The sequence below is a fragment of the Tachypleus tridentatus genome, chromosome 6 (genome assembly GCF_004210375.1).
Source record: "Tachypleus tridentatus isolate NWPU-2018 chromosome 6, ASM421037v1, whole genome shotgun sequence".
Classification (NCBI taxonomy): domain Eukaryota; kingdom Metazoa; phylum Arthropoda; class Merostomata; order Xiphosura; family Limulidae; genus Tachypleus; species Tachypleus tridentatus.
The window spans coordinates 132336429-132357190 of NC_134830.1; the positions used below are offsets into that span (position 1 = coordinate 132336429).

Sequence of the window (20762 nt, forward strand, 5' to 3'; positions counted from 1 at the left end):
GGTAATAATCAGGGGATATGACTATTCCACCTTTTCGTGAAAGTTCGTGCACAGTCATTGAGATGGCAACTTCAGTAACTATTGTCTCTGAATTTGACCAAACTTCAGTAATAAGCACTTTAACAACAAATGAGTAAATCAAATTACTTTGGGTGTTTTATAATATTATGATATGGAGTTCAAATTGTCGAATATAAAGCTTGATAAAATAATTAAATGGTCAAAAGTTTTAGTAATTGTTGGTGGCGGTTTAGTTATAGGGCTATCGACGTACGCAATGATACTATATTACAACCGAAAAAAAGAAACTCTTACAGATGAAGGCTTTGAAGATAATGTTAAGGTAGCTAAATAGTATTAGTACGACTACTAGTACTATCAATAATATTAATTTTAATAGAACTAATATTGTTAATTGCATTACCACCATTTTTATTAATAATAAAAGTGTGTCGTGATAAGGCTTGTAACAATGCAAGTTAGTATTAACTATTATAGTAGTTTATATGTTACAACTGTTAAGTGTTACTAGTAGTACTAGAAATATACAGTAAGGTAATAATTTTACTGCTATTTTTAGAGTTTCAGAAGTGTCATCGTAAAGCATTTGTATGGTATTGAAAAACACAGAACCTAAAACTGAAATTATAATCACTGGATATTACTTGAATGTAAGTTCTACTAGTTGTACTAGAACAAGAACTATGTATTAGTAATAGTAGTAGTACTAACTTAGTAAGTTATGCAGCAAGTTTCATTTAGAACTAGACTGAGTTTTGGTTGTAATATACTTGTTTTAAGAAATGTAACAATTGAGTCTTTAAATAGTTTTTAGATGGCTTAATAACAATTGGTTTTATATTTAACAATTAGATTATATTTACACATTTCTTTTATAATTTTGAAAAGTAAGGACTTGAATCTAGCATTTCCTTTTTTTGTGTGTGTATTAGTAATAGTAATCAAATACAATGTATTATGGGATTAGCTAATGTTTAGGCTCTAAAATAACTTTTATTAAATTTTATCTTATCTAGTGTTAGATCCTTAAGCCTAAAACCACCAATGGGCACATTATTTAATTTTTTTTTAATGAAATATATCATAGCTATATGAAAATGTTTATTTTATCACTTTTGATAATGAATGTAACTGAAATTTTATTTGTAAAGGTTGAAGTAAAAGCATATCAGTGTTCAGTTTATCATATAATTCTGAAAAACATAAAATTTTCTTTGAAATTAAATTGAAAATGTTTATTTTCTGTTTGTATGCCAGTCATACCTGGCTGAGAGGGACCTTCAAGTGCATCGTAATGTAAGAAGAAAAGAAAGATTTTGTTTGTTGTAATGACATTAAACTTCAAGCTGTAGATCAGAAAAATAATAAAAGCAGTCTAGGTCTAAACTTTTCAAGTAGAATATGCATTTATAGTAGTTTATCGTAAGCTGGCAACAATGTTTCAATGTTGTTTTTCTTTTAGAAAGGGTTTGAAATTCATCACATCCATTGAAAAGAGGAGTTACATTAGCTAAGTTCTAATCCTCTTGTTCCTTCTCTCTGTTCAAGGACTGACAACAAAATAGCAGCAAGTGGTTTACATATACAATATTTAATTTCCTTCAAAACCCTTGAGGAAATATAATCTGGCCCAGTAGTCTTACCATTTTTTAAACTTTTTAGGTTTTTTTTAACAAGCTTAGAATTAATGCAGCCTCCTTCTTTGTTTAGATATGTGAGCTATTTGTTAAATATTTTTATGGGCTCTTCAGTAATTGTTAGGTGTCAGGGTTGATAAGGGTTGAGAAAATTTTATGTAGAGGAGCAAACAATGTTTTGACCTTCATCATGGATTAATGTTACTACTATTAATTGTGAAGAAAATCATAGTTTGTCTTGATAGCTCTAGGCTTATTATTCTCCCATCATTGAGGAGGTAGGATATTTGAAAGTTGATCAAGATGCTTTGTAAAATCAGTTAACAAAGTTTAACAATTTTTTGAGTAATCAACATGGTTTCACTACAGAAACACTTTGCCTTACAAATATTTTGACATTCTTTTAAAATGCTAAAGCTTACATTGATGAGAATAAAGGTGTTAATTTAGTTTTCAGAAAGCACATGTGGCACCTTGTTAAAAATGATCTGTAGTGTTTTGAAGTGCAAGTTGGCTTGTGTGATCAAATATGGTTGAAGAGAAGAAAGCAGAGTATTGTTATAAATATAATTCACTCAAACCAGGTTAATGTTACAGGTGGGATATATCAGGGCACATTCTTGGGATTTTTGCTCCTTTTGATTGATATCAATGACAAATATAAAAAAGGCCAATACCTTGCTCAAATTTGCTAATAATATTAAGGTCTTGTGTGTTGATGACTGTAAAGAGGATGCTCTTCTCTATAAACTTATGTAGATCAGCTTTATTTATAATGAATACGAGGTAATGCATCTTGGTTATCACAATTTAAATTAACAAGAGGGAATTCTCAATAGTTGTGTCACTAGAAAATTATTTTAGGCAGGATTAGAGTAACTTAAGCAATACCTAAGGTGGGAGGCAAATATACTCAATTTGATTTTATCATCAGGATCTCTACTTACCTACTCCTCTAATTGAAATTCTTTTAGGCAGAATTAGAGTAAATTAATTTGTGAGACCTTGGGCATGGTTAGATACATCAGTTGAAAGTGCCTGATGTTCTGAGTCCAAAACTGTAATTAGATCTTATATTGGTCAAGGGATAACAGAGCTATTAGCTGAAAGTCTGCATCTGAAACAAAACTCGGCCAGTCCATAAGCCACTTTGCTGTGTCTAAAAATATGATTTTGATAAGAATAACTTCAAAACTATTACTGATGAAATGGATATTAATGTTTTGATTGATCAGTTTCTTAATCCATTCAAGCAAGATTTTGGGTTGTATTTACAAAAAAATTAAATATACATACAATGTTATTATTTCATTGCATAGGACCTCATTTTTAGTAATTTGTTCTGTTGTGGGCTCTTTATATTGGAAAGAATTAAAAGCGGGCTACAAAGGTGATACCTGGGATGAAAACTTGATCTAGTATGATAGGTTTAGGTCTCCTGAAATTCTCTTTTAGATAAAACAAGAGGTAGAGGGAGTTTGAAGTATTCAAGAATATTAAGGAAAGTGATAGCATCATGTCTTTTTGTAGTTAATAATGAGAATGGTTTGACAAGTGGTGGGAATAAATTTTGTAGGGTAGTCTAGAAATCAGCTACAACATATACAACATATTTTAAGAATATGTTTGATGTTTAGAATGACTTGGTTTTAAATATGGTGGATAGAGTAAACCTAAGGATGTTTGTGGGAAGGCTCAACAAAGACTTAAATTGTCAGGGCTAAGTTTGAATGTTTTTTTTTAGTCTTAATATACATGCACATATCTTGTAACATAAATGTTGTATTAAGATAGGGAGACACTGAAGATGTGGTATGTCTCTTCAGGTATGACCTTGTTTTTAGCTTATGGGTTAGTTGGATAGTAATTACTATTTTAGATGCAGAGGTGATTTGGTCAGACTTTTAATGTTATATAAATGACTACATTGTCTCTGTTTGTAAGCTTTCAGATGAGCCACCAGAGAGAAAGATTTTAGTCCTAGGCCTAGATGGAGCTGGAAAAAGTAGTTTCTTACATAACCTGTCCAAGACAGCAGCACCCCGAGAAACATCTGATAAAACTTGTGGTTTTAATATTGTGAGTTTCAGTACAGAAAATGGAATCAATATGAATTTCTGGGAGAGTAAGTTGTTTTTTAATGATGTTTTTATAGCACTATTTATATCATGCTGAGTAAAAAAAAATTAAAAAATCAGGCTGTGAAACAGATCAAATAGTATAGCTAATAGTTATTTTTTTGTATAGGTAAGTTAAGCTTAAGCCAGTTTAGTTGTTTTGGTGATATTCACAATAATTTTTCATAGACTGAAATTCACATTAAAAGAAATAAACCTGTCTTATCTTTCTTCAAATTAAAGTAGGATAGGTATACATTCATTTCAGTTTTTTTTTTTTATTTGAACAGTTGCTTTATTTCAAACAAATTCTGATTGAAAACTAACACTACAAATAGGTGAAAACTTGAGTAACTCAGCAGTAAAGGGGTACATCTGTAGCAAAGCAGTATCTTCAGATATTTCTCTGGTTCAAAATCTAAACAGTATATTTATAGGTCTTGCCCCCTTACTTTTGAATGATTTACAAAAGCAGGAAATATATAATATTTGGGATAATGATTGACTTTCAGACTGGTTAACAACATCTTGACCACTGCAGTGTCTGTTGTATCCCAACCAACTTAATAAGCCCTGGTACTGGATGAAAGCCATTGTTAGCAATGTGGCAAATAGTGCACTTAAATTATTAATTTCTGCTTTACTTTAACTCCTAAATTCTTAAAATAGCTGTGCAGTCTTTTTCTTTTGATGCTGTGGTCAATTGACATGCTCTAGGATAATAATAAAGACATTAATTCAAGTAAATAAAATTAAATACTATTAATAATAATCAATTATATGTTGGAAAATTAATTGATTTTAAATCTAATAACTAATTCACTGAAAAAGTTGTTCAAACGTGATATAAATAGTATCTCAATCATAACCATGTCTGTTATTTCTCTGCCAACTTGATAAGCTCCAGTATTTAGTTAAAAACCTAATTTGCATATAGTGGGTATATTGTGGTTGATTGTTGACATATTAATATATTCTTCTTTACTTTCATGCAAATTCTTATAATAAAGTTTGTTTTAAAATGATGAATCAGAAATATTTCTATTATGCAAAGTTTGTTTATTTGAGGTAGAAGATTATTTTTACAGGCGGTAGTGTATTGTAAAGTAATTATGCATTTTCTGAATCTTGCTGAGTTTGCAAAGGAAAGTCATTGGACACAATGTAAATCTAGAAAAAAACAATCTTTTATTCACAGTCAATGAGTAACAAGGACTTTTCTGTACATTTTTGCAGATTTTGTTAACAGAAAAGTTGGTAAATCCTTTGTCAGAAACTCGTTTAACAGTGCTTGGTATGTGAACAGCCAGTGAGTTGACTTGTAAAACAAAATTGACTGAAAATTACTTGCTTTGCTGGTGATTTAGGAAGTGAGATATTTAAGATTTTTTTTAGTTGGAGTTTTGTTACTTGGGTATAGAAAACATCAGTGCATTCTTTCTTTCAAGTTATAATTTATGAGGTTGATCTAAAAATTCATAGAGACAAATTTTGTAGCAAAATATAATAGTAAGCAAGTCAAAAAGAGATTAATAGTTAGAATAAAGTTTTATAAAAGCATGTTTATTTACATGTTTATTGACCTGTAACAATGCTTTTTTTTCTGCTTTTGTATTTATAGTTGGGGGCTCCGAAAGTTTTCGAAAGTATTGGTCCAACTTTCTTCTGGACACAGACGTGCTTGTCTTTGTTGTGGATGCTACAGATGTCAGAAGGTTATCAGAAGTTGTACTTGAGCTGCACAAGCTCTCAGCTGATGAACGTTTGCAGAAAGTTCCATTTTTAATTTTGGCAAACAAGCAGGTAGGCTAAGGAAGAGATAAGGAAGGCTTTAAGACCTTAAATGTTTACAACTGATTATTTTCTAGTAAAAATTTTTTAAATTTTTGATTCAGAATTATACAGACATAGAATGTTTCAGTAGTTGAACAAAGTGGAGATATGAAAACAAGATGATTTTCTGATAAATATAAAGAACCTAACTTATGGAATTCATGTTATGATGTAGGTAGTTGTATAGTAATATTTACTACACTGACTATTGTAAACCAAAGCAGTTGGCTTCCTGTTATTTTCGTATTAAACAAATTCAGACAAATTAAAACTGTCGTTCGTTTACACATTAAGCTTACTTCAAGTTTGATACAAAGTGTGATAGTTTTTAAAAATGTAATTTTTGTATCTATACTTTAATAGATTTTCTTTAAGATAATAAATTTTATTCTTTACAAAAATGTTTGTCAACTTTAGTATATATATATATGTATTACACCTTCATTTGTAATGTTTGATGGCATAAAGCTGTGGTTAAAGTTGTTCATGTATTTAGCCTTTGTATGGTACTTGAAGATTCACAACATAACTTCAGAAAAGTATGGTTTGAACTGTGTTTTCATTTTTCTTCTCTTTCATACTAAACAGAAACAAATAATGTGCACGTTAGATCAGTATCAGTGAACAAACGTATGAACTATATTTTGATGAAACCCAAATTACTTTATATGTTCCAGTATATTATGTCCTTTATATGTTCCAGTGTATTATGTCCTTTATATGTTCCAGTGTATTATGTCCTTTATATGTTCCAGTGTATTATGTCCTTTCTACGTTATTACAATTTATTGATGGAACTTCAAGTGGAAAGACTGAGATTTCAAGCAAATGTACCAAAACAATGTCATTGCTGATATATCAAAAGTTATGAAACATACTTCCTATGATTGGTCAAAGTGCACGTTATACGTTAACTTCCATGTACTATATGCAACTAAAACCACCAATTTAATCAGGTAGCTAATTCTGAATGTCTAAATGAGAGTTTAATAAAAAAAGCTGTCACTACATTTAACATGGCAAAAACATACTTTTAGGTGAATAATTTTTATCACTGAGAAGAATGAAGTGTATACAGATGATTAAGATTTAATAATAATAATACCCACTTTTGTTTCTTGTCAGACTTTCTTTTTACAATAGTGTTAAAGTGAAATGAATAAAATCTATTTCCCATCACTGAACAAGTAGGTTCCAATAGGTGATGTGGAAGATGTGATCGCAGTTGTGTTATTTGTACTTGAAACAAAAGATTGATTTTGGAAAGTGGTTAGCTGAAATTTCCTTGTATTATTACTGTACAGCTATCTTAAAGTTTATTATTTCATAACAACAAAAGTCTGTTATAAACTTACTAATTTTGGGAACAAGAAGAGCTGTGTATTAAGGTAAATCTTCAGAGCAATAGGATAGGTCCTCTTAATAACAGAAAGTTGAATTGGATAATTATTATGAAATCATTCTGAATTCTTTGTCTTTAATTGAGTTTGAGAAAGAAAGTGACAAGACACAGTGTAAAACCTTTGTGAAAACTTTCTGCTTATGTTCTAAAACAATCAAAATAATGAGTACAGTATGAATAACACTATTTTTACTGTATAATCAACTCTCTTTGTCAACCTGAGTAAACTTGGGCCAGCTGGTTTTGAAAATAATCCTTTGAACATGTTAAATTGGGTTGCTTGTTCCACTTTTGAGTGAACTTGATGGAAATTTGAAATTCTGTTTATCACCAATTTCATATTTCAAGCAGCTATTTTTTGTTTATGATAAGTAAATGATATGCTTATGGGAAGAGAATTTGAAGAGAAAGCAGGTATTTTATCCTAACTGTGATGTCCACTAAGTCAAACCTTGCTATCAAATTTACTATTATATTATCACAAGTTGAAATACAGAATGAAATATAAGTAAACCAAATAGAATTCTGTTAAACTGTACTTATCTGAAGGTTGTAAAAATGTAGTTTTAGCTTTATATTACTTTTACCTAACCAATTTAGCATCTTGTGGATATCGGATATTGGGAAGAGTTCTTTAACTATTACCCTGTTTATCAATTTAAAATTCACACAGGACTGCAGTCCTTTGTAGGAACAAACACAACTGGAGATATATGAGGTCTGCTGCTATCTTCTGTTACACCTTGTTCAAGCATTTCCTGTACACTTTCCTTTAGTTCTACCCTGTGCTGAAGGATAATAATCAGTTAATAATGTTTAACCTTATTTTTACATCCATTAGAACCATATTCTCCTGTGAATATATATCTATATTTGTCCAGCAATCTTACTGTCTTCTGTTTATATTTCTCTTCTACCTTTTCTAAGATAAGAGTTCCAACCCATTTTACTGTGTGGGGCCTGATTCTGGTTAATTTCTCAACAATGAATATTTTCTTTTTGCTGCTATCTTCATCTATCACTGTGTTTTTAGGTAGTACTTTATTTTTTCCTCATATATGTTTAACACTTTAATTGGCACAGTCTTGCTATCAGATAATTTACTGATACAAGCAGCTATGTAAACTCCTGCTTTTACTTTTTGGTTTCATTTAAAGTCTACTTCTTTAGCTTTAATAATGAATTAACTTTTGGCATGCACTTTTCTAACTTTAATTAATCTTACAGGTATTCTATCAGATTTTCCTTTTGCGATACTCTGTTTCTTGCATCATGTGTTAGTGTTGTCTTCTGGAGGATCTTCTTTAGTATTTTCCTGTTTTTGTTTCCAAATAACCCTTTGTCTTTCTTTATTGTCTTACAACGCTAAAATCAGGGGTTTGATTTCCTCTCGGTGGATTCAGCAGATAGCCCGATATGGCTTTGCTATAAGGAAAACACACACATGTACTTTAATGTCAGTAATATTCTTGTTACAATTCTCATGATTTGTGTTACTATGACTGCTAATGTCATCCTCAGCTGACTCTGTCATGTGTTACTGCTTTTTTGTGTCGATGGTTGAATTTTTGCCTTGCTAATGCTAATATTCAGCACCTGAGTATTAATTAGTTTTAGTCAGCAAGGAGGTGTTGATTTTTGTAATTTTAACATACAAGTGTGAATGTACAATTCCTTCGAAAGTTAAGATCTACATTTCTATGGCAGCACTCTGTCTGTAAATCTGTTTGCTTACAGATGTAAAATGAGTGTTCAATTTCCAAATTTTCCATACTTATTGAACATTATATTTTCCTAGTCTGTTAGTAGGGTGTTTAGTTATAGATGTTAATACACTTTTGGATACTTCTTTCCAAACATCAGTTAAAAGTTTAACTTTTATCTATTGAGTCTGCACTTACTAAAGATGACTGAATCCCTGTGTCAACTAACAAATGGCATTCTTCATTTGAATTAAAACTACTGGTGTAACTTCCTGACACTAAAAACACTCAATTTATTCCAAACTGCTAGAAGAACTTTTAATTTTGTTCCATAATTCTGTGTGGAATTACATTTTTTGAGTCTCTCCTAATTGTCCAGGACTTCTATTATTGTTTCTTATGAATTTTCCTCTGAAAGCTCTAGCCTTTGGGGTTTTATATTCTCTGGTTTTGATGGGTATCTGCAGTTTGTAGGGTTTCAATCCACCATTTGAAACAAATTGTAAGTTATTTTTCTGATAACAGTTCTTTGCTACATGTTATACCTTATTACAACATTTTAAACCTTTAGGCTTAATATTGTTTTTGTTTTGTTCCCTTGTTTTATCATTTCTCCTGTTACTTTCTGTATTTATAGCAGAACATTGAGGTCTGTAAACTTGTTTTTCTTGTAGCTTTTCTCTGGTAGCCAATTGATTTATGTCATATGCATTAGATATATTCAGTTCATTTACCTTTCTAAAGGCTGCATTACTAAGCAAACCTTGCTCATAATACTAGATCATCAGTTCATTTAAATGTGTATAAACTCTGTGTAATCTGTTACCTAGCTTATGCAGCGAATGTTTGAACATTTTGACTAACACATCTCATTGCAGAGTAGAGCTGCATATCTGTGTCATAATTGTATTGGGTTTTTTCATTTTCTATATTATTCTACTAACTTGTGTAATAAATACAGAAAATGTGTGGTTTCATGTATTTAACACTTTGCTTCCACGACTGTTTTCAGTTTTAGAGTATCTGTTTTTGAGCATCATTCCAGCCAAAAATTCTAGCAGTTTCAATTAAATCATCAGTAAAACCTTTAAAATCCTCATTTATTCTGCTGAGAAATAATAGTACAGCATCCATTAAGTGTATAGCACCTCTTGGACCTAATTGTGTGGGTTGATCTGTTGCAGCCTCACAATTTGTATCAGCCCTTCTGTTAACTCTAAGATATGCACCCTATTCTGTAGTAGAATTTGTATCAGCAACAGTAGCCATATCTAATTACTCATTACTATGTCATAAGACTACTTATGTCTTTTTGCTTTAACTTATTCTGCTCTATTCTTTATTCCTCACAACCCAGTGTTGGTGTGTTCCAAAAACATCCTGTTGACTGCTCCACCTATAATTATGTGTGAGTATTTCATGAGCTTAATAATTGGATTCAATTTTATGCTCTGTTTGGATTTCAGGTGTTTCTGTTGCAAACAGAGCACACAGGCCATCAAATCAAGGAAGTTGTTTACATGTGTAACTCACACAGAAACAAGTGTAAATAGAAATGAAATATTGTATATTGTGGAACAGTTCATTTATATCAAAACTCTCAATGTTGTTTTGAAACAACTAATTCTAAATTGTTCAATTGTTTACTTTGACAAGAACTATTAGACAAGATCAGAAATAGCTTACTGACAAGGAGGTTGTTTGGTGAACTTCTTGTAGGTTATGGATTACTGCCATTTTCTTCTGGAGATCAATTGGTTTCTTGGACCAACTTGATATCTGAAATTGTTTTCACAGTTTTTAGTATTTTTCTGATCATTTGAGAACTTTAGCAGATCCACTTTCAAAAAATAAATCTTTTAACTTGATTGTTACAAGAGGATCTTCCAACAACAAGTGGACTATTCCATCAGGCTGTAACCATAATCCACTTTGTTACTGGTCCTTACAGAACTTATTTCTCACCCTTATTTAATATAATTGGTGAGAAATCATCCAAGACAATTATTTTAGGATATATATAGACAAACCATGTTATCTGTGGTCTCTTCACTAAGAGTATTTCACTGTTGTTTTTAATCATAATCTTCTTAACTGCTTTTTTATTTGTGACATTGGTTCAGTTTGTCTTGTGTTTTATCTGTCTGTCTGGCATTAGAATTGGAAGCAATGAATTCTTGTGCTTCTGAGGTTGTGACTGGAGTGTATTGCAAGCTAACTCCTAGAATGGACTTCAAGCCTCTATCTTCCTTATTTATTTGTTTTTGTTGTTTACTAGTGTCCATGATTTTCTTGGAACATTTTTCCTTTTGACTTGCTACCTTCTCTATACTGTATGTTATATGTATTATAAAATAAAAATGTGATTGTTGGAAATCATTAAATATGCATATACTTTGTATTCCACAAATACTTCAGTGTATAAGCATACAAATACATAAAACCTAAACATGTTATTACATTGAAATTGTGAATTAATGGATTATGTTAACCAACAAGTATCACTGTGTTATATGTTTGCAGGATATAAGTGGTGCACTTTCCTCCAAAGATGTTACTGAAGCTCTAGGAATAGTGGATCTTCTTGAACAAGGTCACAAGGTGGAAGTTTTGCCACTTCAGGTCCCTGCAGAACTTCCTTATCATTTTACAGTTGATGCTGCAAAAAATCTTGTGTCAGCCTGGTGTTGTAGGAAATAAATACAATCAGTTTTTACAACAATGCAAGTTTTAAAATTGAACTTGAAAGTATATTAATGTAAGCATTATTTTTTTGCATAAATTCTATAAGTATAGCAAGAGAATTTTTCTGTTTTACAGACTGGGTGAGTGGAAAGAATTTGGTGGAATACACTTTAAGGTATAATTTCAAAGATATGTGGAATCTCCTTTTTAAAGAAAAACTTGTAAATTAATGTATTGATAAGTTGAGGTACATGTGTATTAAAACTTGCTATAACTGTTGTATATTTATTTTTAACACATGACTAAAATTACATTATATTTAAAAACGAAAATTAAGTTCATCTATACTCACACTTGTTTTTGTTGTAACTGTTTCAAACAGATCACATGACTACAAGAGGACTTGTAATGTTACCTTAATTGTAAATTTCAATTTAATTATATCTATCCAAATCTGTACAGTGCACTTTGAAAAATCTTATGCCACAGATCATATATATATATATATATTTATATGTATATATAATATTGATTATAAAAAGTGAGAAAAACAAATGGTTCAGTGATGAGTCTTATAAGCTTGTGTAATAAGGTATTATTTTCCTGTTTATTTTGACTTAATTGGTTACAAAAATATTTTAATTTTAAATAGCAATAATGTGCAATGTAAACTGTTTTAATAATTTATGTTTGATATGGTCCTTTAAATAAATTAATATTCAAAACTAGTGGTATTTGAATAAAAAGTATTTTTTATAAAAAAATCTGTTTCTAACAGTTCATTGATGTGAGCTAGAGAAAGACAGAATAATTGTATACATTTTTATTTTTATTTTGGTACATATGTTGAATAACTACATAAGGAAGTATAGGTTTGTTAACTGTAGAAAACATATCACTTTGTTTACTAAATAGTGTTAATAATTTCTGGTAGTATTTTTACTGAACATATCACAAAAAATGCTTGATTTCTGTGTGTAAATTTGTTGCCAATGTTGGAATTCATGATATTTTTAGATTTTGTTTTTTTATTGTTAATTTTCAATGGTAGTTAATGTATCTTTAATTTGTATTTCTATAATACCTTCAGAATGTCATTCAGAATTACATGCAAGATCAAATAGCTGTAGACTATTTGTACGATGAATTATAGAAAGATAATTATTACCATAAAGTTCCAGTATGTTATGTTTCAAGTTTTCCATTGGTAGATGCTACTTATCAAAAAGGATGATTTTGTTCTTAGCTGTGACATTATCTGCTTGTTTTTAAGTAACATTTTTCATCCAATTGATAGCTGTAGGTGTGATGAACAAAATGTGTATGTATATTACTAAGGAAAGGGCTACTTTCTGAAATATTTAACAAAGTTTAAATCCTCATGATTCTATATGTATTTAATCCTTTTGTACTGTTGGTAATTTTCTCCATTGAATGTGTATTGTTCATTCAACATTGAAGATTTTAGTTGTCTATCTTATATTTTGTTGATTGAATTTTACATTGCAATTATAAAATCTAATTACCTCATATTTATATTCAATAAAATTATGTAACAGTTTTGTAGATTTTAACATAAGAGAAAAAAACAAATTTAACAATTGTGTCTCTTTAACCTGAATGATATTTTAAAACTACTCTTAGAAAACAAAATTAATAAACATAACTTTGTAAATGAAAGACAAGACAATAAGCCTAAGGTAGAAACTACAGTATTTTGTCAAAAGTACCTTGGTAAGAAAGTTACAACAGAAATTACAGTTTCACTGCAGAAAAGGCACATCTTAACCTCTGTTAAAAATCTTTGTATGTGTGAGGGAACATTATGACCACTAAAAGCAAAAATGGGTGTTAGACCCCACAACTTAAACTGACATTGAACATCTGCATCTGGTAGTGAAAATGTAGTTGTTTTAAATGAAAAATATTAAAAAAATAAAACTAACTATTCTAATTGGAACTCACTGGTGAGTGAAAAGAAAAACTTGTACAATAAAGTTTGTACCTTCATCATGATTAGAGTTCTATAAAACTAATATTTTAGATGTCTAGATCAAAAGTTAATACTATTCTTGAATTCAGTAATTTAATTTTCCTTTCACAATCTGAAATGTAGCAGATAACATGCTGTTAAAAGTGAACTGTCGGCAAAATGAACTTAAATACACGTGCTATGTAATACACAGGCACTAGATAGTTATAAGTTTAGCATGTTTGTGTACAGTTGTGGTTTATCCAGCTTGAAATAACTTTAGCTACACAATTGCATCACTTCTAGCATAGTAATCATAATATTGATTTCAAACCATACTTTTACAGGGTTTGAATAATGATAAATTGTCAAGGTGACCACGGTGCTTTATGGACACATCAGATTCATTCTAACATTTAACATGTTTGCGTACTGTTTATATATTAACGCTGATGCCTGACTCACGTTATTTACCTAATTTACAGAGAGTTTTATCTGTATCCTCATCTCAAGAAGTGTCTCTTCTATCAGATAGTTTTCCTCTTGCTCCTCAATATCCACTATAATTTTCTTTTAACACTCTTTTCCTCAGTGTTACAGAAGGTTCTGTAATAATACAATTGTGTAAAAAGCCACCACTTTTTTGTCCTTCTTCAACAAATCTGTACATGTATCTCTTTATCATTGCTCGTATAATGTTGGGAAAGCAAATCAGTTAAAAAATAGACAAAAGAGCAAATTGTTCCTGGTGAAGAAAATTCTATCTTTTGAATGTGTTTGGATTTTAGAGTTTGTTTGTTTTATTGTTATGTAATTGTTTGCAAATGAAGTGGAACATATTAAAATGGAAAAATACAACAAACATTTGTTAATAATCTGTTTATATCAAAACAGGTATAATGATTAACAATATGGTTTACTGATTTTAAACCACCTACATTGTAGTTTGTATCTTACTTTTATCTGTTTTATGTGATGCTGGGTGTTCAGGAAAACCTTTGTTAACATTTGAGAAAGTTTAAATGAATTTGAGAGTCAAAATAATAGAATCTCCCTAAAATAAGACTGTTAAAGTGGAAGAGGTAAGAATAAATAGTTAGTAATATTAAATGTTTAGTTCATAAGATACAAATCAGATAAAATGATGGTATCTAAAGAATTAATATTAGTTTGACTATGCAGAAGCTATTCTGGTTTTCTTTTACTATAGAGATAAATTCATTCATCAGCAAGTCCAATTCAATAGTAATTAGAAAAATACATTTGTTTTGAACATTAAATCTGTAGCGTACTTCTTGCAGGAGACAAACAAACAGTTGAAATCCTAGTTTTGTTTTAAAGAATTTTTTTTTTAAATATTTATTTTGATTGAATCATACATTACATGTAGTTTTGTAGTTTTTTTTTCTATCAAATACCTTTCCTTAGGTCACTAATGTTAACTTCAAGAGATTTTTAAGGTAGGTGCTTGGCTTGTAAGAAGTTTGTTGAATATCTATCACTCTGATGAACTTAGTTCATGAAGTTTGATAGTGTGTAATGGGCACCTGTACCTCAGTAAATGTCTGGTAGCAGGTGTTGTTTAAGCTTTTTTAATATATTATAATTCAATCCCATTTTCTGTCATTGTGGTACTAGATGGCAGTACCGTACTGTGTAAAAGCTCAAAAAATCATTAATGAGTATGTAATCAAAGATGTCACAGGATTGTTATAAACAAACTTTTACATAATTCAGCCCTAATAATTTGCTTTTTTTACAAATATACACAATATTATAAACAGGATTAATGTGTATGTATCCTTGGCTTGTGCTATTGGGTAAGTATTTTATTTATGTATGTATATGTGTATAAAACTCCAACACAGTTTCCATATGATGTCGTATGGTGCTTCATTCTAAAATCAACTAAAACAAATCATCTTTGTTCAAAATCATGCACAAGTTTCTTTGAATACTTTTTGACCAAGGATTATTTTTAGGTAAAGTGCATACAAAAATATTAAATAGGTTCTTGAAGCAATAATTGGTATATACTAACTTTAATTATTAAATAAATAAGCCTGTAGAAAATTGGGTGAAAATTCTATTAATATTTGGATGGCAACATTCTATAAACCAGCTTACAAAAGTCATGAAAATGTTAATGTGATCCTTTGTAAATCTAGTCATTATTGGATCATTATACTGTTTTGTTTTCAGAAAATGAAGTACTTAATAGATGTATTAAAGTCATTCTTTAGATAAAAAAATGTAAAATTATTATTCATACGTTTCAGTAAGTAATATTCTTTTGAAAGCCAATTAAAAGCATACACGTTGTTTGTGAAAATAAAAGTTTTGTATTTTATAATATTTTACCTTATACAGTTATAATTTTTCTAAAATTTCAAACCTTTTGTCAGGTTTTATGTTTGCAAGTATAAGAATAGCACATTCAATTATCTTTTCTTCAGTCTGGTTAGAAGCTTGAGCATAAAAGTGTGATTTCAGCTGTTACTACATAGAAATAAATAACAATATAAACTGATTTTGTATCTGTCTTAACTTCTTGCTTATATTACTGTTTATCTTTCAGCAACAGTTTTTGTGTCTCAAGCTAGTATTGAATGAAATGTAAAATGAACGTGTCCTTCCTCAGGTTAACGGAAGTTTCAATAAAAGTACTATCTCAACAACAAGGCTGCAACTTCCACTAGGATTGTATGTGAAGGTTTGATTTATTGGTATAATTTGTAAATATAATTTTAAAGGAATGTAGTTTTTAAATTTTATTTTCTCAATACAGAGTATCATTTTTAATATATAAAAAATTGCAGCTTGTATAAACATTATCCGAACACTTTTCCCATACAATATTCTCTCCCAATCCTTTTCTTAGAAAATGTTCACTTTTTCTATATTCTTTCAACGAGGTAAAAATATTACTATTAGTAATAGTAGAACAAACAGCCACCTGTAGGGTGGCCTTTCTGCTAGTACTTTTAATTTTTTTACTCATCTTTAAAGTCCATTATCAGGACTTGTTCTATATCAGGTCTATAGTATCTGTGTTCTTTGACTTTGAAGTAGCCTTTTGTAATGTTTGGGAGGCCAGTCTTAGCCAAGTGGTGAAGGCATTCAACTCGTAGTTTGAGGGCTGTGGGATCGAATCCCCATTCAACCAAACATGTTAGCCATGGAGACGTTATGATGTGATGGTCAATCCCCCCTATTCATTTTTAAAAGAGAAACCCACGTGTCCCGGCACGTGTTTGTGGCCCGGCATGGCCTAGCGCGTAAGGCGTGTGACTCGTAATCGGAGGGTCGCGGGTTCGCGCCCGCGTCGCGCTAAACATGCTCGCCCTCCCAGCCGTGGGGGTGTATAATGCGACGGTCAATCCCACTATTCGTTGGTAAAGAGTAGCCCAAGAGTTGGCGGTGGGTGGTGATGACTAGCTGCCTTCCCTCTAGTCTTACACTGATTAATTAGGGGAGACTAGTGCAAATAACCCTCATTTAGCTTTGCATGAAATTCGAAAGATGCAGACAAACAATGTTTGGGCTGAGAAACTTGTAGAGATTTACAGTCTTGGTGAAGAGTGTATCTTGTAATGACTTCACAACTTTTTAATTGGTCGGATCTGTTTGGTTAAAATCTCAAACTTCTACTAAGACACTTGGGGAGAGGGTGGGGGGAAAGAGAGACAAGGGTCCAAAATTAGTACTCTGTTTAGTAGCATGTTTGATAAATTAGTGGAGTATCTCTATACAGCTAAAATTTTTTACATCATTGTTTGTAATGTCTCAGTGTAGAGTCTGCCAAAAATATTGGTTTCTTGCCTTATTCTTTATATAGAATAATTGACTTTCTTTAGTCTTTTGGCATCCTCAGGAGTTTGTTTTTAACTGCACTTAAGTATAATTACGTGATTTTTAATTACTGGCCTGCTCTTAATTTGATCATCTTACTCTAAAGATACCTCTTGTGTGTTTGTTAGCAAGAGTTTAAACATAAGACTTCATGAAATATACTCAAGTGTGTTTTGTATTTTCTTGTTGAGATATTGAAAAGTGACAGTTTCCAAATGGTTTGCTCATTATTTATCAATATCGTATTGGAGCCATCAGTTTAGTAACAATAAAGTATTTATTTCAGAAGGTAAGGAATACAGATGATGCACTTGCACTTTTAACATATGGAAAGCTCAGAAACCTTCCACAGTGATTACTAAAATATATACTTTCTGTTCTGTCAAATATAAAGCCAGTAACATTTATATTCTAGTCATCAAATTATAAATATGATCCCATTAATATAAATAACACTGATATTTTCAGTCCTGATAAATTCAAGTATGTTGGTGTGTTTTTTGAGAAATTCTGGATTTGGAAAGCATCTATTTTTTCTTTAATATCTAAATGTTAATAGCATTCTCATTTTCTCAGAGCTGTCTCTATTGGTAAATGACCAGGTTAATTTGTTATTATATCACACTTCAATCCGTTCTGAGCTGGAGTGTGTTGAATATATTGTATGATGTTAGGTCTGCTTATGTTCTGTACTACCCTGTTGTCATTCTGTATTGTACATTATACGACCTTCTAGGTTTCTTTAGTATTGTGCAAAGAGTATTTTGTTGGTTAGCATGGTTATTAAGCATTTCACTGTATGAAAAAGGTTTAAGTCGCCCAGGTTACTACATTGGTTTTGTTACTGAACTGAGGTGCATTTAGTTTCTCTTATTTACTGATTTACGTTTTAAATAACAGGAGGAACAGCCAGGATAATAATCATGGAGTTTAAACAGAGAATTTGACAAAACTGAATTGCAGAAAAGAGACTGAATAAAATAAGGTAAAAATTATCTTTGTTTAATACAATAACGAGATACTCAAGTAACACCTCAGGCAACAATTTCTCACACGAGAAGAACGCATTCATAGTTTATAAATCAGAATTTAAAAAAATGTAAATTTTTGCAAGTAATAAATATATCGATATATACAATAGAAGAGTAAGCTATATACTATTTGTAGTTTGTCTCCACAGTATGCACATGGAAAAAACAAATGTGGTTCATAATATACATGCAAATTTGAAGTTCAAACAAAAATGGCATATTTTTAAAAGCTCTGATAATCATTTCAGTTTTTCAACCTAATAATAATGGTTGTATTCCTATCATTAAGTATTCTTCTCACATCTGCTTCCTAGTAGCACAGTGGTTGTCATTGAACTCACACTACTAGAAACTGGGTTTCAATATTCGTGGTGGGCAGATCACAAATAACCTATTGTGTAGCTTTGTGCTTAATTCCACACACAAAAAAATTTCTTTCCACTAGCAAGGTTGTCTTAGAAGAATTTCCCATGGTGTAGCTTAACTTCAAATAAAAGAAACAATTGGCTTTTTCTCTACAACTTCAAAAGGTGAAGTATGAAAATCTGTAGAATAAATCACCACTCACAAGAACAGAGAAATTTACCTTGGTAATTGTTTACTCTTAGAAAACTCAATGAAATCGTTGCAGAAAACCACACACAAAGTATTGCAAGCAAATTCGAGAATCGGTGAAGAACGGAGAAATTGAAAAATGATGAATCCTGAGTGTGACAGTTTGCAATTAATGCACTATAAGTTGCACAAATTATTTTCACATTGATGCACTGGATTTCTTTGCAGTGGTGGAAAGTGAAGGATTAGAGAAATTCTTAAAAGCAAAAAAGTTTGAATTAATTTATATTACTAAATCTTATATTCATTGCTGTTGTCCAGGTTTCAGTAAAATGTTAGTAGACGTTTCTTTGGTGGTAGCTTGTAGAACTGTAATTAATAATAATAAGGCTGGATGCAATGTTATAAATAAACATATTGCTTACTGTAATAAAATTAGACATTTGTTACTGGTATAAAATTGAGCATTTCAAACTACTATAATAGTGTTTAAATGGTTTCTTAAATGGTGATGCTTGAATTTCTCAGGCCCCATATAACAGGGGTGGCCAAACTTGCTTAACGAAAAAGCCACAAACAATAAACTTCAAATGTTTGAGAGCTGCAAGACGAACAAATATTACACACGTTTTTATTGTTACATGCACAGTTTGTTACATAAATTTTGTATAAATATTAAGAAATTCATGTATATAATAATATTTATTCATGTGTATAGTTTTTAAACTGTTAATTTGTATCAGTTACAATAATCTTAAAGTACACATATATATATACCAAATGTTTTCAAAATCTTGGCTGATTATTGTTTTTACTATATTAAACGTATTTAATGTGGTAATGAACTACGGAAACATCGAAGGAAAATATGCAAATTTGCATTTGGTTAACATTAAATGAGACTCCCAAAAATAAAAAGTAAAATGGTTAAAACCAGATATTTTTAATGATATTTATTTGTCTTAGTAAATATCTGGTTAAAACATGAGGGGAAACATGTAAAACAATAAAATTAGAATTATTTTAACCAGATACCACTTTACAAAATTGTAGTCTTACCATATTTGTCTGACACAAAGAGTTTCCATCTTGGTTGTTCGTCGTTGAAGTTCCAGCTGATATATTGTCAAGGCTGTACGAATTAGCTCTCAGTTGTTGATTTGTAAAGATTGCACGATGCTTCAACTTCACAAACTTCATTACATAGTGGCCCGGCATGGCCAAGTGTGTTCAGGCATTCGACTCGTAATCCGAGTGTCACGGGTTCGAATCCCGGTCGCACCAAACATGCTCACACTTTTAGCCATGGGGGCGTTATAATGTTCAGTCAATCCCACTATTTGTTAGTAAAAGAGTAGCTCAAGAGTTGGCGGTAGGTGGTGATGACTAGCTGCCTTCCCTCTAGTCTTACACTGCAAAATTAAGGGCGGCTAGTGCAGATAGTCCTCGAATAGCTTTTCGCAAAAATTAAAAACAAAAATCATTGCATAGTATGGATATTCCCACCAGTATGTTGTGCTGAAAATTGAGATGAGTCACACACTGGTTTTCTTCAATTCAGGATGTTTTATTTCTGGAACTTGCTTCCAGAACTCAATTGCAGAATCAGATTTATGGATCATCCTTAGACCCAGGTCCTCCTGTTGTTCTGTTAGTTCCATTTCTACAGCAGATGATTCAGTAATCGGAGGTTCGAGAATTGGACAACCATTATTGATCACGTCAACCATGAATGGATTTACAAGAAACACGAAGCAGGGCTTTAGCTTCTGTAAGTTCTCAAACCTGTCTAGGACGTTATCAAGCAGTCCTTGTAATGTATCTTTGTATTCTTTAGGTTTGTGGTCTTTTATTTCAATATCAGAGAATGTATTTATTCTCCTTTTGAGATTGGGAAAGTAACTGAAGTTTCTTGACAACATGTCTCTTTGAAAAAAGTCTTGTTTTATTCTGA

General features: G+C 30.9%; 2 protein-coding genes across 4 annotated transcripts in view; one reads left to right on the forward strand and one right to left on the reverse strand.

Annotated features, from left to right (window-relative positions):
- On the forward strand, positions 1–15900 carry LOC143253684 (uncharacterized). Of its 3 annotated transcripts, none has more exons than XM_076507932.1 (4): positions 1–343; positions 3603–3783; positions 5397–5578; positions 6364–6549. In XM_076507932.1, exons 1-4 carry the CDS (start codon positions 173–175, stop codon positions 6460–6462), a joined length of 633 nt encoding a protein of 210 aa, XP_076364047.1. In that variant the 5' UTR covers positions 1–172; the 3' UTR covers positions 6463–6549. The 3 variants fall into 3 exon arrangements, with proteins under 3 accessions (XP_076364047.1, XP_076364048.1, XP_076364049.1); XM_076507933.1 differs by lacking the exon at positions 6364–6549 and adding an exon at positions 11237–15900 and having other exon boundaries at positions 16–343; XM_076507934.1 differs by lacking the exons at positions 1–343; positions 6364–6549 and adding exons at positions 486–671; positions 11237–15900.
- The window catches only part of LOC143253686 (uncharacterized), a 26718-nt gene continuing 13206 nt past the window's right edge, over positions 7251–20762 (reverse strand). The window contains exons 5-6 of the mRNA XM_076507936.1: positions 10400–10492; positions 7251–8435 (exon numbers count right to left, since the gene is read on the reverse strand). The gene's annotated coding sequence lies outside the window, so the exon portion shown is untranslated. The remainder of the gene's footprint in view (positions 8436–10399; positions 10493–20762) is intronic.